General features: G+C 36.3%; 1 protein-coding gene across 4 annotated transcripts in view; it reads left to right on the plus strand.

Annotated features, from left to right (window-relative positions):
* LOC148948742 (uncharacterized) overlaps positions 1-14,169 on the plus strand; it is a 96,675-nt gene that overhangs the window by 13,432 nt on the left and 69,074 nt on the right. Inside the window, exons 1-2 of one of the 4 annotated variants that reach the window (XM_089094655.1) lie at positions 468-601; positions 10,141-10,924. In XM_089094655.1, the coding sequence (XP_088950781.1) occupies positions 10,211-10,924 (714 nt within the window). In that variant the 5' untranslated portion in view covers positions 468-601; positions 10,141-10,210. Of the gene's footprint in view, positions 1-467; positions 602-10,140; positions 10,925-14,169 lie in introns of those variants that run through there. The other 3 variants (XM_089094653.1, XM_089094656.1, XM_089094654.1) reach the window with 3 other exon arrangements.

Consider the following 14,169-nt stretch of genomic DNA (forward strand, 5'->3'; position numbering starts at 1 on the left):
GTCCACAACCCTGTTAAATCACTTCCAATTTTTCTAATCCTTTTTCATCAACTAGATCTTTTCTTCTTCTACTACCTATTCACGCCTTTTACATAATTTGATCAACCTTTATAACTTGAGTTCATAGGTAACGTGCTTTACCATTTTTTCTCCCTTCCTACACTCTCAGACCTGTCTGCCTTATTATATCACACATACAATGATACATTGAATCATTTCAACATCTTCAGAATAGTAATTGATGGGGAAATGTACACATTTTTTGTACCCTTTTTTTTGGCACCGCAAAAAACCCCGACTTAATTTGAATTTATGAATTAAATTTCAAAAAGTCATGGCAGGTATAAAATTTCCCATTACAATTTACTACCCGAATTTACGCTCGTGCTCGTCGGGGTATGCGATCTTTTATGAGAGTTATCATCCGTTGGAATTTGATGAGGCGACTTATACCCAAGCTGTGGTTTTGCGCGCGATTATCGGGTTTGCCGCGAGCTGGACCATACCCCGAGCGTCATGTGTATAGAGTTAAGCTTAGTAATATGGAACACATATTTTTGATAGTGATTTGTAAATGCTGATGAATCAAGATTTACTTAAGGTCAGTACACTTGATGTATGATTCAATGGGGTCACAAGAAATCACAACCGTTTTTGGGAGACTTTAGTTCACTACTTTGTGTTTTGCTATTGTGGAACTGTTTGGTGTTTTTTTTTCTGAGAGGCTGTCTGTTCTTGTTTAGCGTATGTTTTTTTTGGATTATCTCCCTTTTTTCTGCACAGCTATCTAATTAGCATCTCTTATTAATTTACCTTTGAGCGTTTAAATAGGCTGAGTTTTAAAATTCTTCATTTCACCGCTTCCAGTTAGTTCAGTTATCTTTTTGGCTGTAGTTAACAGGCTATGTGTAGCTATTTATTTTATCTTTATTTACAATCAACAGAAAGTTTTCTTGTATTTGGGAATATCCTGGATAATGGGCTTTTTGCTATCTTGGAATGCAGTTGAGTTTGGGTGAATGGAACTTTTTGTACTTGTATCTTATAGCCAGCCACCTCACTCAAGTTCTGTCGAGAAGTGAAGTTTGGCTAATGCCAATGAAATAAAACAAAATACCGGTTTTTCAGACCATGGGGTGAAATTCATTCAGTTTGTGATGTGTATTGATAGGAAATAGTGTCTGACCAGGGATATTAAAATGATAATTTGGGATTTGCCAAGGACTGAAGAAGAGGCAATTAGACTACCTTAGACCACCTATTCTAACCTAACCAAAATACCAACTAAATATTTAATTAAAATATAGCTACAATGTAGTTTCCCGCCGAGCCGAAGCTAATTGTCTGGCATAAAGATCGTGAAACCGGTTATTGTCTCATGTTCGCGAGTGTGGTGGTTATAAGACACAAGTACCGAACTTTCTTTTCCATTGGTGAAAATTTTACTCGAGTCCATGATACTTTGTTGTCAAACCCGAGAGTTAAAGGAAAGTAAACTCAAATAAAAATGAAGCAAAAACAATACATTTGTCGAATGCTTAAGTATTTTACAATTTATCGCACTTCCTAAATATGATAATCACTAGCATCGTAATTGTGTCCCGGCCAGCCCCCTCCCTTAATACCTGGAGGGTAAATCCTCTAATAGGCCAGGTTATATACAAAACTACAGATCCTTTTTTTTATCGTCCAATTGGTTTTATTTAGCATTACGGACAGGGGTGCCAATTCGCTAAAATGGTGAGGGGGGCAAGGATTGTTTAAATTGTAAATGCAAAAAGGCTGTTTTTCTAAATATAGGGGCAATTTTTTCTACAAAAATACCAAAGAAAAGTTTTTTTTAGAATCTGTCCCCCTCCTAATTAACTTCCCTGATTACGAAGCAACTATTGCTGAAAAATAAATAGGGCTACCTAATATAACAAAAAAAAAACAAAAAAACAGGAAAGTCCGGCATATAGTCGGGATATATCCAAGGGGGTGAGGGGGGGGGGTGCAGTTTTGACGGCACTGTAATTAACTGAACTGTACTTAATCGAAAATACCCGTATGGTCTGTTTTATTAAGGAAGCCTCATTCCTCAATCCTCACTTTCTACGTTTTATTAAGGAGTGATGTTAACTTTAGTTAAATAACGAAGAAAAGGCACATTTTCTTGTTTTTATTATTAAGGAATAATTCCTTACCTGTCTAACCATGTTAAGGACTGGTAAGAACTTGCTACAGCTGCAAATTTTGATAATTCTTTAACTAGGTTGGAAAGTGAGGAATCATTCGTTCCCGCTCCAGCAGTGGCGGCTCTGGCTCCTCTTGCGTCCGGGGTAAAATCTTGATTGGCACCCCTCCCCCTGTCTCCTACAAAATTTCAGGCCAAATTTTAACATCAGGCCAAAATTTTCATTTATTAATAGTTTTTTTTCGATTTAGGCCTATTAATAATTATTTTTTTGATTATTTTAATTTATTTAATTATTATTGTTTAATTATTATTCAATTATTTTCATTTATTTTTATTAATTAATTAATAATGTACTAATTATTTTTAATTATTAACTGCGTTCTTTATTAGGATTTTTATTATAGGAAGGGATTTTTATTAGGATTTTTGGTACTTGTATGATATACTCCCTGCATCTCAAGTTGTTCATGCATTGACGCATTGTGAAGCTTTTCGTTATTTTCTTTCAATTGCGCATTAGGGGGAGGGTGGGGGGGGGGTAAAGTTTTTGGACAGTGTGAAGTTAGAAAACAATTCTTACTTCATAATACCAGAATAATTGTAGCTAACACATTAGGCCTGCAGACCTGCTGTACTTTACCCCCACCCCTAATGTGCAAATATGTAGCCTAAATTTGTTTCGGTACTGATGTATTAGCTGGGAAACCTGCGAGAAGTGAGGTTTGGTTAATGCTAATGAAATAAAACAAAATAGGATAAATACATAATAGTTTAGAAACAAATTTCGGCTATATACTTGCACTTCAAGGGGGTGGGGGTGAAGCATAGCATATATTAAATACTTAACCTAACATAGGTACATTTTTCCTCCCTAAACCCCAAAAACTAAAGTTTAAATATAGTTTCCGGAGTGAGAAACCCCTTGCTATACAGCGTCAGATTGAAATTCACCGGCTAATGGCTATCTGATCTTTGCTTTTTACGAGTGGCTTTCTCGCAGGCTTCCCAGCTAATAGAACAGTACCCTTGTTTCTAATGTATTATATTTTTATCATACTTAGGCATATTTATTAGGATTAACCTTAAGTTGAAACTTTCAGGGCTTGATGTGAGGGAGGTTGAACATTGATTGAGGGGGGTGGTTGACCAACCCTCCTTGTTCGTTTTAGACCTCCTATCATTGATAGACCGTTCCTCATTCTTATTTATTCTTTATAGATAATGCAAAGGGGTTGATGAGAAGGATATTGGACGTTGATTGAGGGTGGGGGGGGGGTGACCAATCCTCCTTGTCTGTTATAGACCCTCTATCATTGATAGACCATTCCTCATTCCTATTTATTCTTTATAGATAATGCAAAGATATTGTTCCCATTTTAATTTCCCATCTTTATAGACAATAGGCATGCAGACCCGCTGTACTTTACCCCCACCCTAATGTGCAAATTTATAGTCTAAATTTGTTTCTAAGGTATTATATTTTTATCATACTTAGGTATATTGTATTAACCTTAGGCTGGAACTTTCAGGGTTTGATGAGAAGGATATTGGACATTGATTGAGGGTGGGGGTGGGTTGACCAACCCTCCTTGTTTGTTATAGACCCTCTATCATTGATAGACCATTCCTCATTCCTATTTATTCTTTATAGATAATGCAAAGATAATGTTCCCATTTTAATTTCCAAGATTATTTTCTAAATTATGCAATAGCATAATTATCGTTTTATTCTTTAGTTTTGAATCGCATTTTGGGTACTTGTCTATTATATAAAACACTCGAGAAGTGAAGTTTGGTGACAATAAAATATGATGAAAATTGAATACTTCATTAGCAAAATTGTGAAGGTTATTTGGGAATTGTTAAATTGGCAGATTCGGCGTCAGCTAATCTAACTTAACCTAACTTCAATTCAATTCCGTCTCAAATACAAAGAAAAGTTTATTTATTAACGCGATTCTTGACCTAGTTCATTTTAGTTCATTATTAACGTGATTCTTGAGGACACCTGTTAGTTTGCTTTGACTAGAGATAGAATTTAATGTCTCAACATGGATGTTCAAGAATATTTCAGATTGTTGGAAGCGCTACAAAGTAGAGAGAATGTGGGGTTCCGCAAAGTGGAGGAATAAACCGCACCGAGGTACATTCCGCCATCATTTACATTCATACTTAGCGGAGTACATGTGGCGGGTGGCAGTAAAGGCAGAATACCTTAACTATTTTTTTTACACCACCCACTCCCTTCCCCCTAATGTGCAAATGTTTAGCCCCAAATCTGTTTCTAAACTATTAAATTTTCATCATAATTTTGTTCTATTTCATTAACATTTACCAAACTTTGCTTCTCGAGTGTGTTTTATATAATAGACAAATACCGCATTTGGTTATCAATTAACAGTTATTTTTGTTGTTTCTTGTTGATTTGTTATATCCAGTAGCTTAGCACATATCACAGCAATAGCCGTCCTATCCAAGTGTTTGTGTGCGACGATTTACAATCGTTTGTCCGAAGGGCGAAGGTCCGAATCCTAGTGATCCTAGTGTATCCAATTACTTGATCCGGGACGGTGTCGACCTATAATAATGGGTACCTTACCCAGGTAATGGGTACATGGAGACGTCTGGGGGAGGTATGCCGGAAGGTGGGTCTTCCTTGTCGTTGCCTGTTGTTGTTTTGAGTCAATTGTCGTTTTTTGCAATTTTGCATGGGTCATAGGTACTAAAAATGATACAACCACTCCTGGAGGGGGGGAATGATATTTAACACTGTTGAAATAGAATTTCAAAAATTACAACATGGCTATAACCGTTAGATTAATTATTTGAAATTTTGCACCCCTAAAGTTTCCGCGCCCGGCGCAAGTGCCCCCTCTGTCACCCGCTAAAACCGCCTCGGCATTCCAATCTATAATTTTTTTTCGTCCATTCCTCTTTAAGGTTAACATCATTTCCTAATAAAACATAGAAAATGAGGAGTGAAGTGGAGTGAGGCTTTCTTGATAAAACAGGGCCTTTATGAAAACTATGCTGGCTCAGTCGAAGGTAATTATATTGTGGAATAGCAATACTGCTTTGCTAGTTTTATTGTTCCTTTTTTTTTTTGTGATGAACATCGGAATCGTAAGCGATAAAAATTCAAAGCTTTTCCCAATGTGTGGTTGTGGTGTGGAGAAGGTAGTTTATGCTGAAGTTTACAAAGCTCTCAGCCGTTTTCCAGAAATTGTTTCTATCTAGTCTTCTAAATAGTACAAAAAAAAAAAAATCGTGTCAGCTCTGAAACTCAACTTCGTTGGGATCTTGTAATGTTAAACACGCATGGAATTATATATTTGAAATCCATTTTTGTAAAATAATGCCGGTAATTCCTTTTTTAGAACAATAAATTCTAATTTTTTCACAAATTGTCAATTTAATACTTAATCTAGCATTAATTATAATATGCTAGCTATGTTATATTTAGTCAGATCATGCTATGAAAAACAGCCTGTGTATGAAGAATTTATGCTCTTCTATTTGTCAAAATGAACTACCTACTTAGAAATAAGTTCTATAGTTTTCGTCCTACATCCATTTTACACTACTGAATAGTTCTCGCAAAATAAGTTTTCCTGGTGTTCAGTAACCACAGTAAATGGTACACAGCCGTAATACAGGTAATCAAAAAAAGGATTCATTGTATAAGAAGATCCGCAATAAGCGGTCTTAAGCGTATTCGTTTTAGTCGGTCGTGATGGGACGGGGGGGGGGGGTGAGCAACTACCCCTCTCAAATCTCAGTTTTCCCCCAGTACCCAGTTTGCCCCCCCCCAGCTGAACCTTAGTTTTTCCAAAAATCTTGTTAAAACTAAGATAAGTCTGCATAATCCAAGTATCCATAGAAACGGTCAGTTTTCTTTAATATATCTTTACCTTTTTTGTTACTGTATGGCTAATTTTTCAATTTTCATTGTCATTCTCACTTGATTTGGAAAAATTGGCTCCAACTTTGCCCCCCCCCCCCAGGATTTTGAAAAAAAATACGCCACTGGTTTTAGTATGGCTTTGGACACAGTTTATATAATTAGGCAGTAAGTTTACTGCAGATTATCTCTGGCTCTTCATTCTCGGTGCGAACAAATAGCTCCTCCCACTTATTCATGCATTAGCGGAATCTACTTATGCATGTGGATGTATTCATGAATCCACTTATTCATGAACGCGAAGTCAAGTTTCGCGTTCAAGAGAGATCTGACTTGTCTACCCGTGAAAAGATCTAATGTCGCTTATGTTTATACGTTCTCTGGAGCACTCGCACCTCGGTCCGGGTTTTTATAATGGGTGAGATAGGGAAAGATCATACTGCTAATTATATATGCTGTGGCTTTGGGTCTATATAACTTTTTTTTGTCCAGTTTCACGGCAAACGTAAGACCGACCGTAAACGTTAGTTTTTTGCGAGCTATCGTCATATATGCTTCTCTGCAAGTATATACCATCGACCACAACTGCTGCAACACTTTTGCTGGCCTTGGAATTGGAGGTAAAGTCGTTAGTATTAGCTGAATTCATTCTAGTAAATAACATTAAAATTAAAACATAAAATCGCGAAGAAAGGAAGAAAACGAGGACAAATAAAATTGATATATAATTTAAAATTGATATATCTTTGTAAACTTGTTTTCTTAAGATACTCTTATATAATAAAATCTAGGACGGTTAAGAATTTAGAACTCTGCCCATTGTTATAATGTTTGAATAATTTGTAGATAAATATCTAATTTACATTTTACGTAATTTAAATTTTTTCTACTTTGAAAAGTTTAATAAAGGTGTAAGCCACCTATCTGTCCATCTTCTGTGCAGACTTTTCAAAAATTCCACGTTGTTTATCCGTAATTCCCAAACTTTGTTCAATGGACGAAGGCTGTGCAAAGAGAAGCTTGTATTAATTGCTAGTGGAAAAGTCTGCAGGTAATTGAGTGGTTTTATGTTTTAAATAATAGTGATAGCTGTCTGATTTAATAGTTCTAGTGCAGGGAATTTTTGCATAATATTTTGTTGACAAGAGAAATTGTTTCCTTCTTTTTTGCATTTCTAGCTCTTTGGATTCAGCTTGTAAGGAGGCATTCCATTATTCGCGTATATTCACACTCTTGTATATTGTTATTTATAGTTGATAAATTTCACGTGGCAGGTTAGCCCAAAGCAACTGAATGGAACTACTGTGCCTTGGAGTTTGCATATCATTGGTTGAAGGCCACTTTGCTTTTTAAGAACAAAATGTTATCTTGGCAGGGTATTTCATAAAACCGGTTCAGCTGTTTTTTCTTCGTAGTTATTGCATATTTTGAGGCTTATTGCAGGTAGTCCGGCTATATGGCCAAGCGTTTTTGGTCAAACCTAAGTGTTGCTGAGTACGTAGTTTAATCAACCTAACTATAATGGGTTTGAATATAATGCCTTGACAGTAAATTAGCCTGTACACCCAAGACCATAAAAGAAACCAGATTTTGCCCTTTCCATCTGTAATATTTTGTCGCATAAGGTTGCGCATTCCTAGGATATATCTCCTTTTGTTTCGCGTAGTAACGCGGTAGCAGTGGTAGCTCAACTGGACTGGGGTCCCCAAAAGGATAGGAGATCCATCGGTCAACAAGTCCCAATAAACATCTCACGGAGAAAGCATACTCAAACCTTTAATCTTACCCACGATTACCTCAGGTAAAGAGTGGGCTGTACATCCTGAAGTCTTTCTATCATGCTGTCATAAATCGAGCGCTTTACTGAAAACATATCAAATCACAACCATAAAACCTGAATGAACTATTTTAGGCTAGTATATACATGTCTGGAAATTTTTTTAGTGTTGCATGCGCCACACTAAAAAAAATTATGTACATGAGCCAAAAGTCTTAAATGATTTACTGATAATCCTTAAACACCATTAAGATCGTAAAATGACTGTCATAAGTAAAATCATCGCAAATATATACAAATTGTATATGATTTCTATCAAATTTTCCATGCTTTCTAAGGTTTCTAAGGTTTTGGATTACAAATATGAGGCAAATCTAAATAGCTAAATGTTGGCGATTCAATAGGATAAAGATCAGTATTTGATTGCTCCAAATCAAAAGACATCAAAGTTTAATAATTCTTTAGCATGCTGATAATAAATATGAGGCATATATACGAACGTGCAAGAAGTTCCAAGCAAAAAGACATTAACTACGTGTTTCACTAATGATGAATGATTTTCTCCAAAGTTGGTATTTAGCTGTACATGAGCTTCTATATTGTTTCTATCTTAGTTTCTCTTCTATTTAAGAGTATTTTTCTAATTAAAAGTCTGAGACTAAGATTGGAATACAAAATCCAAACCTGTTAATTGTATACTTAACAAGGGAAGTTAGATTTTAGGAAAAGATATTAATTAGCTTGATGATTACAAATATGAGGCATAACACACAAATTTGAAATCGAGACTTTATATACATATTCGACAAATGGCATTTAACATCCACTAAAAATGACATTTTTAGATTTTTTATGTTTGTTGATTAAAAGCAAAACCGGTTGGAGGGCATACAACTGTCCTTTCTGCACTTGTTTTGTGCCCAGGTGCCCTTGTCGCTCTGCATGGCACCGGGTCAAAATGTTAAATGACCATTTTAATTAAAATGATAGAAAAACTTTAAAATACGCTGCCAGGGGCAACCTGACGCTTGTAGCCCCAAGGGCAAAGAAGCCAAATTACTCAATAACCCATTTCAAGGCAGAGGTTTCAGAGATTCGTTTTAGCACACTCGTGTTACCCCCAGTTGAAATCAGAATCATGCAATGATTTTAATTTGTACAGTTTCAGGACCCCAAGTGATCCATAATGACTCTCCCAACTCTAGGTTGCTTGCTAAAATTTTGAATTAACCCACACTGACATAAATACCACCTCTGGAGTAATTCTGCCCATTCAATCCGGCACTTCCTACTTGGTATTTCATCTTTTTCTTATATTTCACCTAAACCTGCTTATTCGGTGTATTCCAAATTATAAATGGCTAAACCTGTAGCCAAAAAATCAAATCTATAAAAAGCACGCTTTCGTTCTATCTGAAAGCAAGAAAACATGGGAAAATATATAAAACTGACAGAGAAAGGTAAGAAAACTATGTTTATTTTCCCAAAAAGTCCGGCGAAATTTTAATGAGAATAATGGTTCAAACTAGTTAAGAGTGATATGTTACGCATGTGAGAGTTGTTGACCACGTTTGCCAACTTAACTTAGGCGTCTAATTTTTACTTTTTCTATTGTAAGTTTTATTTTACCCTAAAAAAAGTAAGTCCAATGTTGGCAGGAAATAACACACTTTCAGCTCTTGATAATTTAGCTGAAATCAAAGCTTCTGGTTCCTTCTATAAGTAATGCTGAATGTGGAAATTCTCCGCCCTGGCATTGTTTTTTTTTGTACTTATTTAGTAGCCGGGCAACACGCGAGAAGTTAAGTTTGGTTAATGTTAATGAAATAAAACAAAATATGATAAAAATATAATAGTTTAGAAATAAATTTGGGCTATATATTTGCAAATTGGGGGGGGGGGGGGTTAAAGCATGACATATATTAAGTACATAACCTAGGTACCTTTTTTGCCCCTTTAATCCCAAAAAAACAAGGCTTAAATATTTTTCACAGAGTGCGTAATACCTCACTAGGCAGCGGAGACCTGATTTTTAATAGGGTTTTTGAGATTCTATATGCGGTTCTTCTCGCATGTTGCCCGGCTTCTAAATAAGTGCCGTTGTTTTTACCTATGTATCTCTTAATCTTTTTGTGTGTTTTTCAGTGAAGAGTGCGAAAAAAAATAATACACCTTCTTAACGGTTTTTCCAAACTGGAGCAATATTTATCCTTGTGTTTAAAAGGTTTTGTTTTCCCTCAACTCAGGCAAGACTTATCTTTTGCAAATTAATGAATATCAAAGGTCTTTTTAGGCTGGACGCATAACTTACTTCTCAGTTATGCTTTTAATCATATGATTACAACTAAGGAGGATGGAAGATGATATTCAACATTCCAGCGGTACTCATGTCCGCCAGCCGACAGGACCCCCTAAAGGATCTCTTCGTACCGTGTCAATCATGGAGACGCTTAGTGAGCTGGCAACGGGGACTCATGGCAAGCCCCTCCTTCGAAAAGACGCTTCGAGGTTTCACCACCCACGGTCGCGAAGAAACTCAGAAAAGCAGGGAGAATTCTCAGATCACATTATGAGTGTGTCGGAAAGATTATTGGAAGAAGTGCTTCGGGACCGAAATAAATCGCAAAAGGCTATGCAAAGTGACTTGGAGTTAAGTTGGAGTGGTGATAAATACATGTTGAATAAAAGAGGAAGAAGTGTTGACGATATTTTGAGAACCCGGGCTCCTCCGTCTCTACCACCTCCCGAAGTCCCTTATATAGGCTCGTTAGAAAGAAGAAGGAGAAGAAGACTTGGTGGGAAAATGGGTTTTTTTGTCAACCCACGAAGAGGGGAAACAGATTGGGAACAAGATGACGACGATGATGAAATTGGTGATGTTTTTAGTGACTGTGAATTGAAAGCAAGAAGTACAAAAGGTAGTGTTTCTTATACGTGGAAAGATAGATCGAGAATGGTTGACAAGACAGTGAAAAATGTAGCGAAACATTCTAGAGAAAGAGGCTCTACGCCTGATTGGCTGAAAAGGATACTCGATGCTGCTGCAAAGGGGCAACTTGCCAAACTGGTAAGTTACTTTTCATTATCCCTTTTACTGGCCAAGCTTTATTGTCTTCGAATTAAGTCTTAAGTTTTTTTCCATATCTCGAATTTGGTCTCTATGTATTCATTTTTCTGGTGTCAAATGCTTGAGTCTCACTTGAATTAGAATCAAAAACTCTAAACTTAAATATGGCGAAAATTAAAATTCGAAAAACAGTTAAAATACTGGATTGAAAGGAATAATATCCAAGGGGAACCCCTGCTTCAACCTATACGCAATATGGGGATGGGCAATAGGCCTGATTCCTCCATTGTGATTGACTCCAAGGCCCTTGAACTGGAAAAAATAAGCATATATGGCCATAAAGTGCGCTTTATTTTATATCAGACCCTCTACTAGTTCTATACACAGGTGACAAGGGTCTATCCCTTCCCAGAAATTTCAAAATTCACGGCTTTCACGAATTTCCCAAATAATTCTCCTACGTTTTGCTTTGCAAATTTTTTATCCTTAAAACATAGCCTACTCCAAACATGCCTCATCTCCAATCATCTACTACACCGCCCCCTGACCCTTAGCGAGATTTTGGCTGTATACACTTATGACCCTGTAACCCTGGGTTATCCCTGCGTGTACAGTGCTAGTTCTTTGGAGAAAATATAAAAGGGATATGGCGTAGCCGAAGGTCTGATTTATTTTGGCGAAATTTAGCTATAGGGGCATGCAAAGTTAAGTTTTCATGCCACGCTCAAGACTAAAATACTCCAAAAAGCTATGATATTTTCTGAAAGATGTCACCAAAATGTGTTCCCGTTTTTTTTTTTCATGCGGCGTCTAGGCCATTTACGAAATGGCTTATGCAATGCGACATTTTGCATTCAGGGAACCTTTTCAAAGTTCATATGTTTTTATGTAAATAATGCGCCCAATTATACGATGTAGGCATAGTCAACTCATTTTCGAGAAAGCTTTAGATATATCGTTTTGTCTTTGTCGTAAAGATGAGGACAAACATATTCACGAACGCAAGGTGCATATTTCAAGTAAGCAAGGTGATTAATTTAGTGTTTTAAAAACGTGACTAAGTTATTTTGCGGGTCAACCTAAACGCAATCCGCTTTGTCATTTGTATGTTTGGGTCTTAAAGAACCCTAGTGCTTGCTATTTGCAAGGTTAGCATGTAGCCTAAATTTCTATCACCTGCATTCTTCTTAAAAATTTATCACCTAATAAAAGACAGCTTTATAAAATAATAATGTACTTACGTGTTATATAATACACACTCGAGAAGTGAAGTTTGATGAATGCTAATGAAATAAAATAAAATATGATGAAAATACAATACTTTAGTAACAAAATTATGAAAACTACAACAACAAATTATGTAAGGGGGACCGGCCAGAGCGCATTATATTAAACAGGTAACCTACACTAGCTTAACCTAACCCAAATACCAACTAAATGTTTAATTAAAATATAGCTATTATGTAATTTCCCACCGAGCCGAAGCTCATTGTCTGGTATAAACACCATTAAAACCGGGTGTTGTCTCATGTTCGCAATACAAATTCTTGAGTGTGTAGGCTATTATGTAACACATAAGTAGGCTACCAATAATAATTTTCACACAACAATAAACACTTGTACTCTTGCGTTATGCGGGCCTTTCTAAAAAGTCAGGTTTGGTTAATGCTAATAAAATAAAATAGGATGAATATATAATAGTTTATAAACAAATTTGGGCTATATATTTGCACATTAGGGGGGGGGGGTAAAGCATTGCATAAATTAAATGCTTAACCTAACTTAACCTAGACACCTTCCCCCTTAAACCCCCAAAAAACACAGTTTAATATCGTATACGCAATGAAAACCACGCTATCATTGCCTAGTCTATAGCGGTAAACATGTCAAAAACGGGTTTTATCATTGCCTATACTCTATAGTAGTTAACCCGAGAGGCCCGCATAATGCAAGAGTACCTAAACACTAACATGTCTGGGGAAATAGAATTTGAGCTTATTTTCCCAGTTTCTATGACGTTTCTAGGGCGATAAAATCCATTCGAATGTATATTTTTGAAATACTTTAAGATTTGTGACTGCTTAAATAGATGCTGCAATAGATTGCCACTTGCACGCCTCTACCCCCTCGTCTCCTTGTGACTGCTTAAATAGATGCTGCAAAATATTGCCACTTGCACACCCCTACCCCCTCGGCTCTTTGTGACTGATTAAATAGATTTCTTAAATAGATGCTGCAATAGATTGCCACTTGCACGCCTCTACCCCCTCGGCTCCTTGTGACTGCTTAAATAGATGCTGCAATAGATTGCCACTTGCACACCTCTACCCCATCGGCTCCTTGTCGTCGTGGTTTTGGTAGTCTGCGTTGCTCTTCTGTAATTTTAAGCTATAGAGTTTACCACATAGTAGCAAAAGCTTCACACCTAAAACGGACAGAAATTACAAAGAATGATAAAAACCAGAACCAGTGGCGTCGTTTGGGGGTGGCTAGGGGGGCAGTTGCCCCCCAATAAATTGGAAAAAAACTATTATATAGCCCATGCCCCTTGACTCTCTGGATGTGGAACTTTTTTGCCCCCTCAATAAAAATGCTGGAGCTACGCCCCTGACCAGAACTGAAACAACTTTACGTTATACCAGTGTATATATATATATATATATATATATATATATATATATATATATATATATATATATATATATATATACTACATTCATATGTAGTATGTATATATATAACGTACTACATTAGTACGTTACGTTGTCTAGGCAACGAGAAATGTTACAGTAACCTTTGGTCTGCTTCGCCGACAAAAGTATTAGCCTAAACGATGTAGTTGCCAACCCCTTGGAACATACAAAGTGATATATCACAAAAGGATTTTTTTTTTTAATATTTAAACTGTTCCTTTAAAACACGTTGCTTAAACTAACTTTATTCTCTATTCCCGGTCACCCGATCAATGTTGTTATTTTAAAAACCCACCTTACAACCTAACTGTGTGCCACTTTGCTTAAAATATAACCTCCCAGGGTTTCAAACGTTTTGGGGCCCAACTTTGTGGTAATTTCTGTGGGGTTTAAAAAGTTTGAGTTGGTTGTCCATTTTAATTTGTTAATGTAATTTGTTTTAGCTTTCATTTATTCACTGATAGTAAAACTTGGTTCATTTTAAAATTGATTTGATTATTCATTTTGATTTCTTTTCGTCTTAGGCTTATTTATACATTTAATTATTTGTTT

This window comes from Artemia sp. Qi Xiang Cuo, chromosome 9 (assembly GCF_049724085.1).
Source record: "Artemia sp. Qi Xiang Cuo chromosome 9, ASM4972408v1, whole genome shotgun sequence".
Taxonomy (NCBI): Eukaryota; Metazoa; Arthropoda; class Branchiopoda; order Anostraca; family Artemiidae; genus Artemia; species Artemia sp. Qi Xiang Cuo.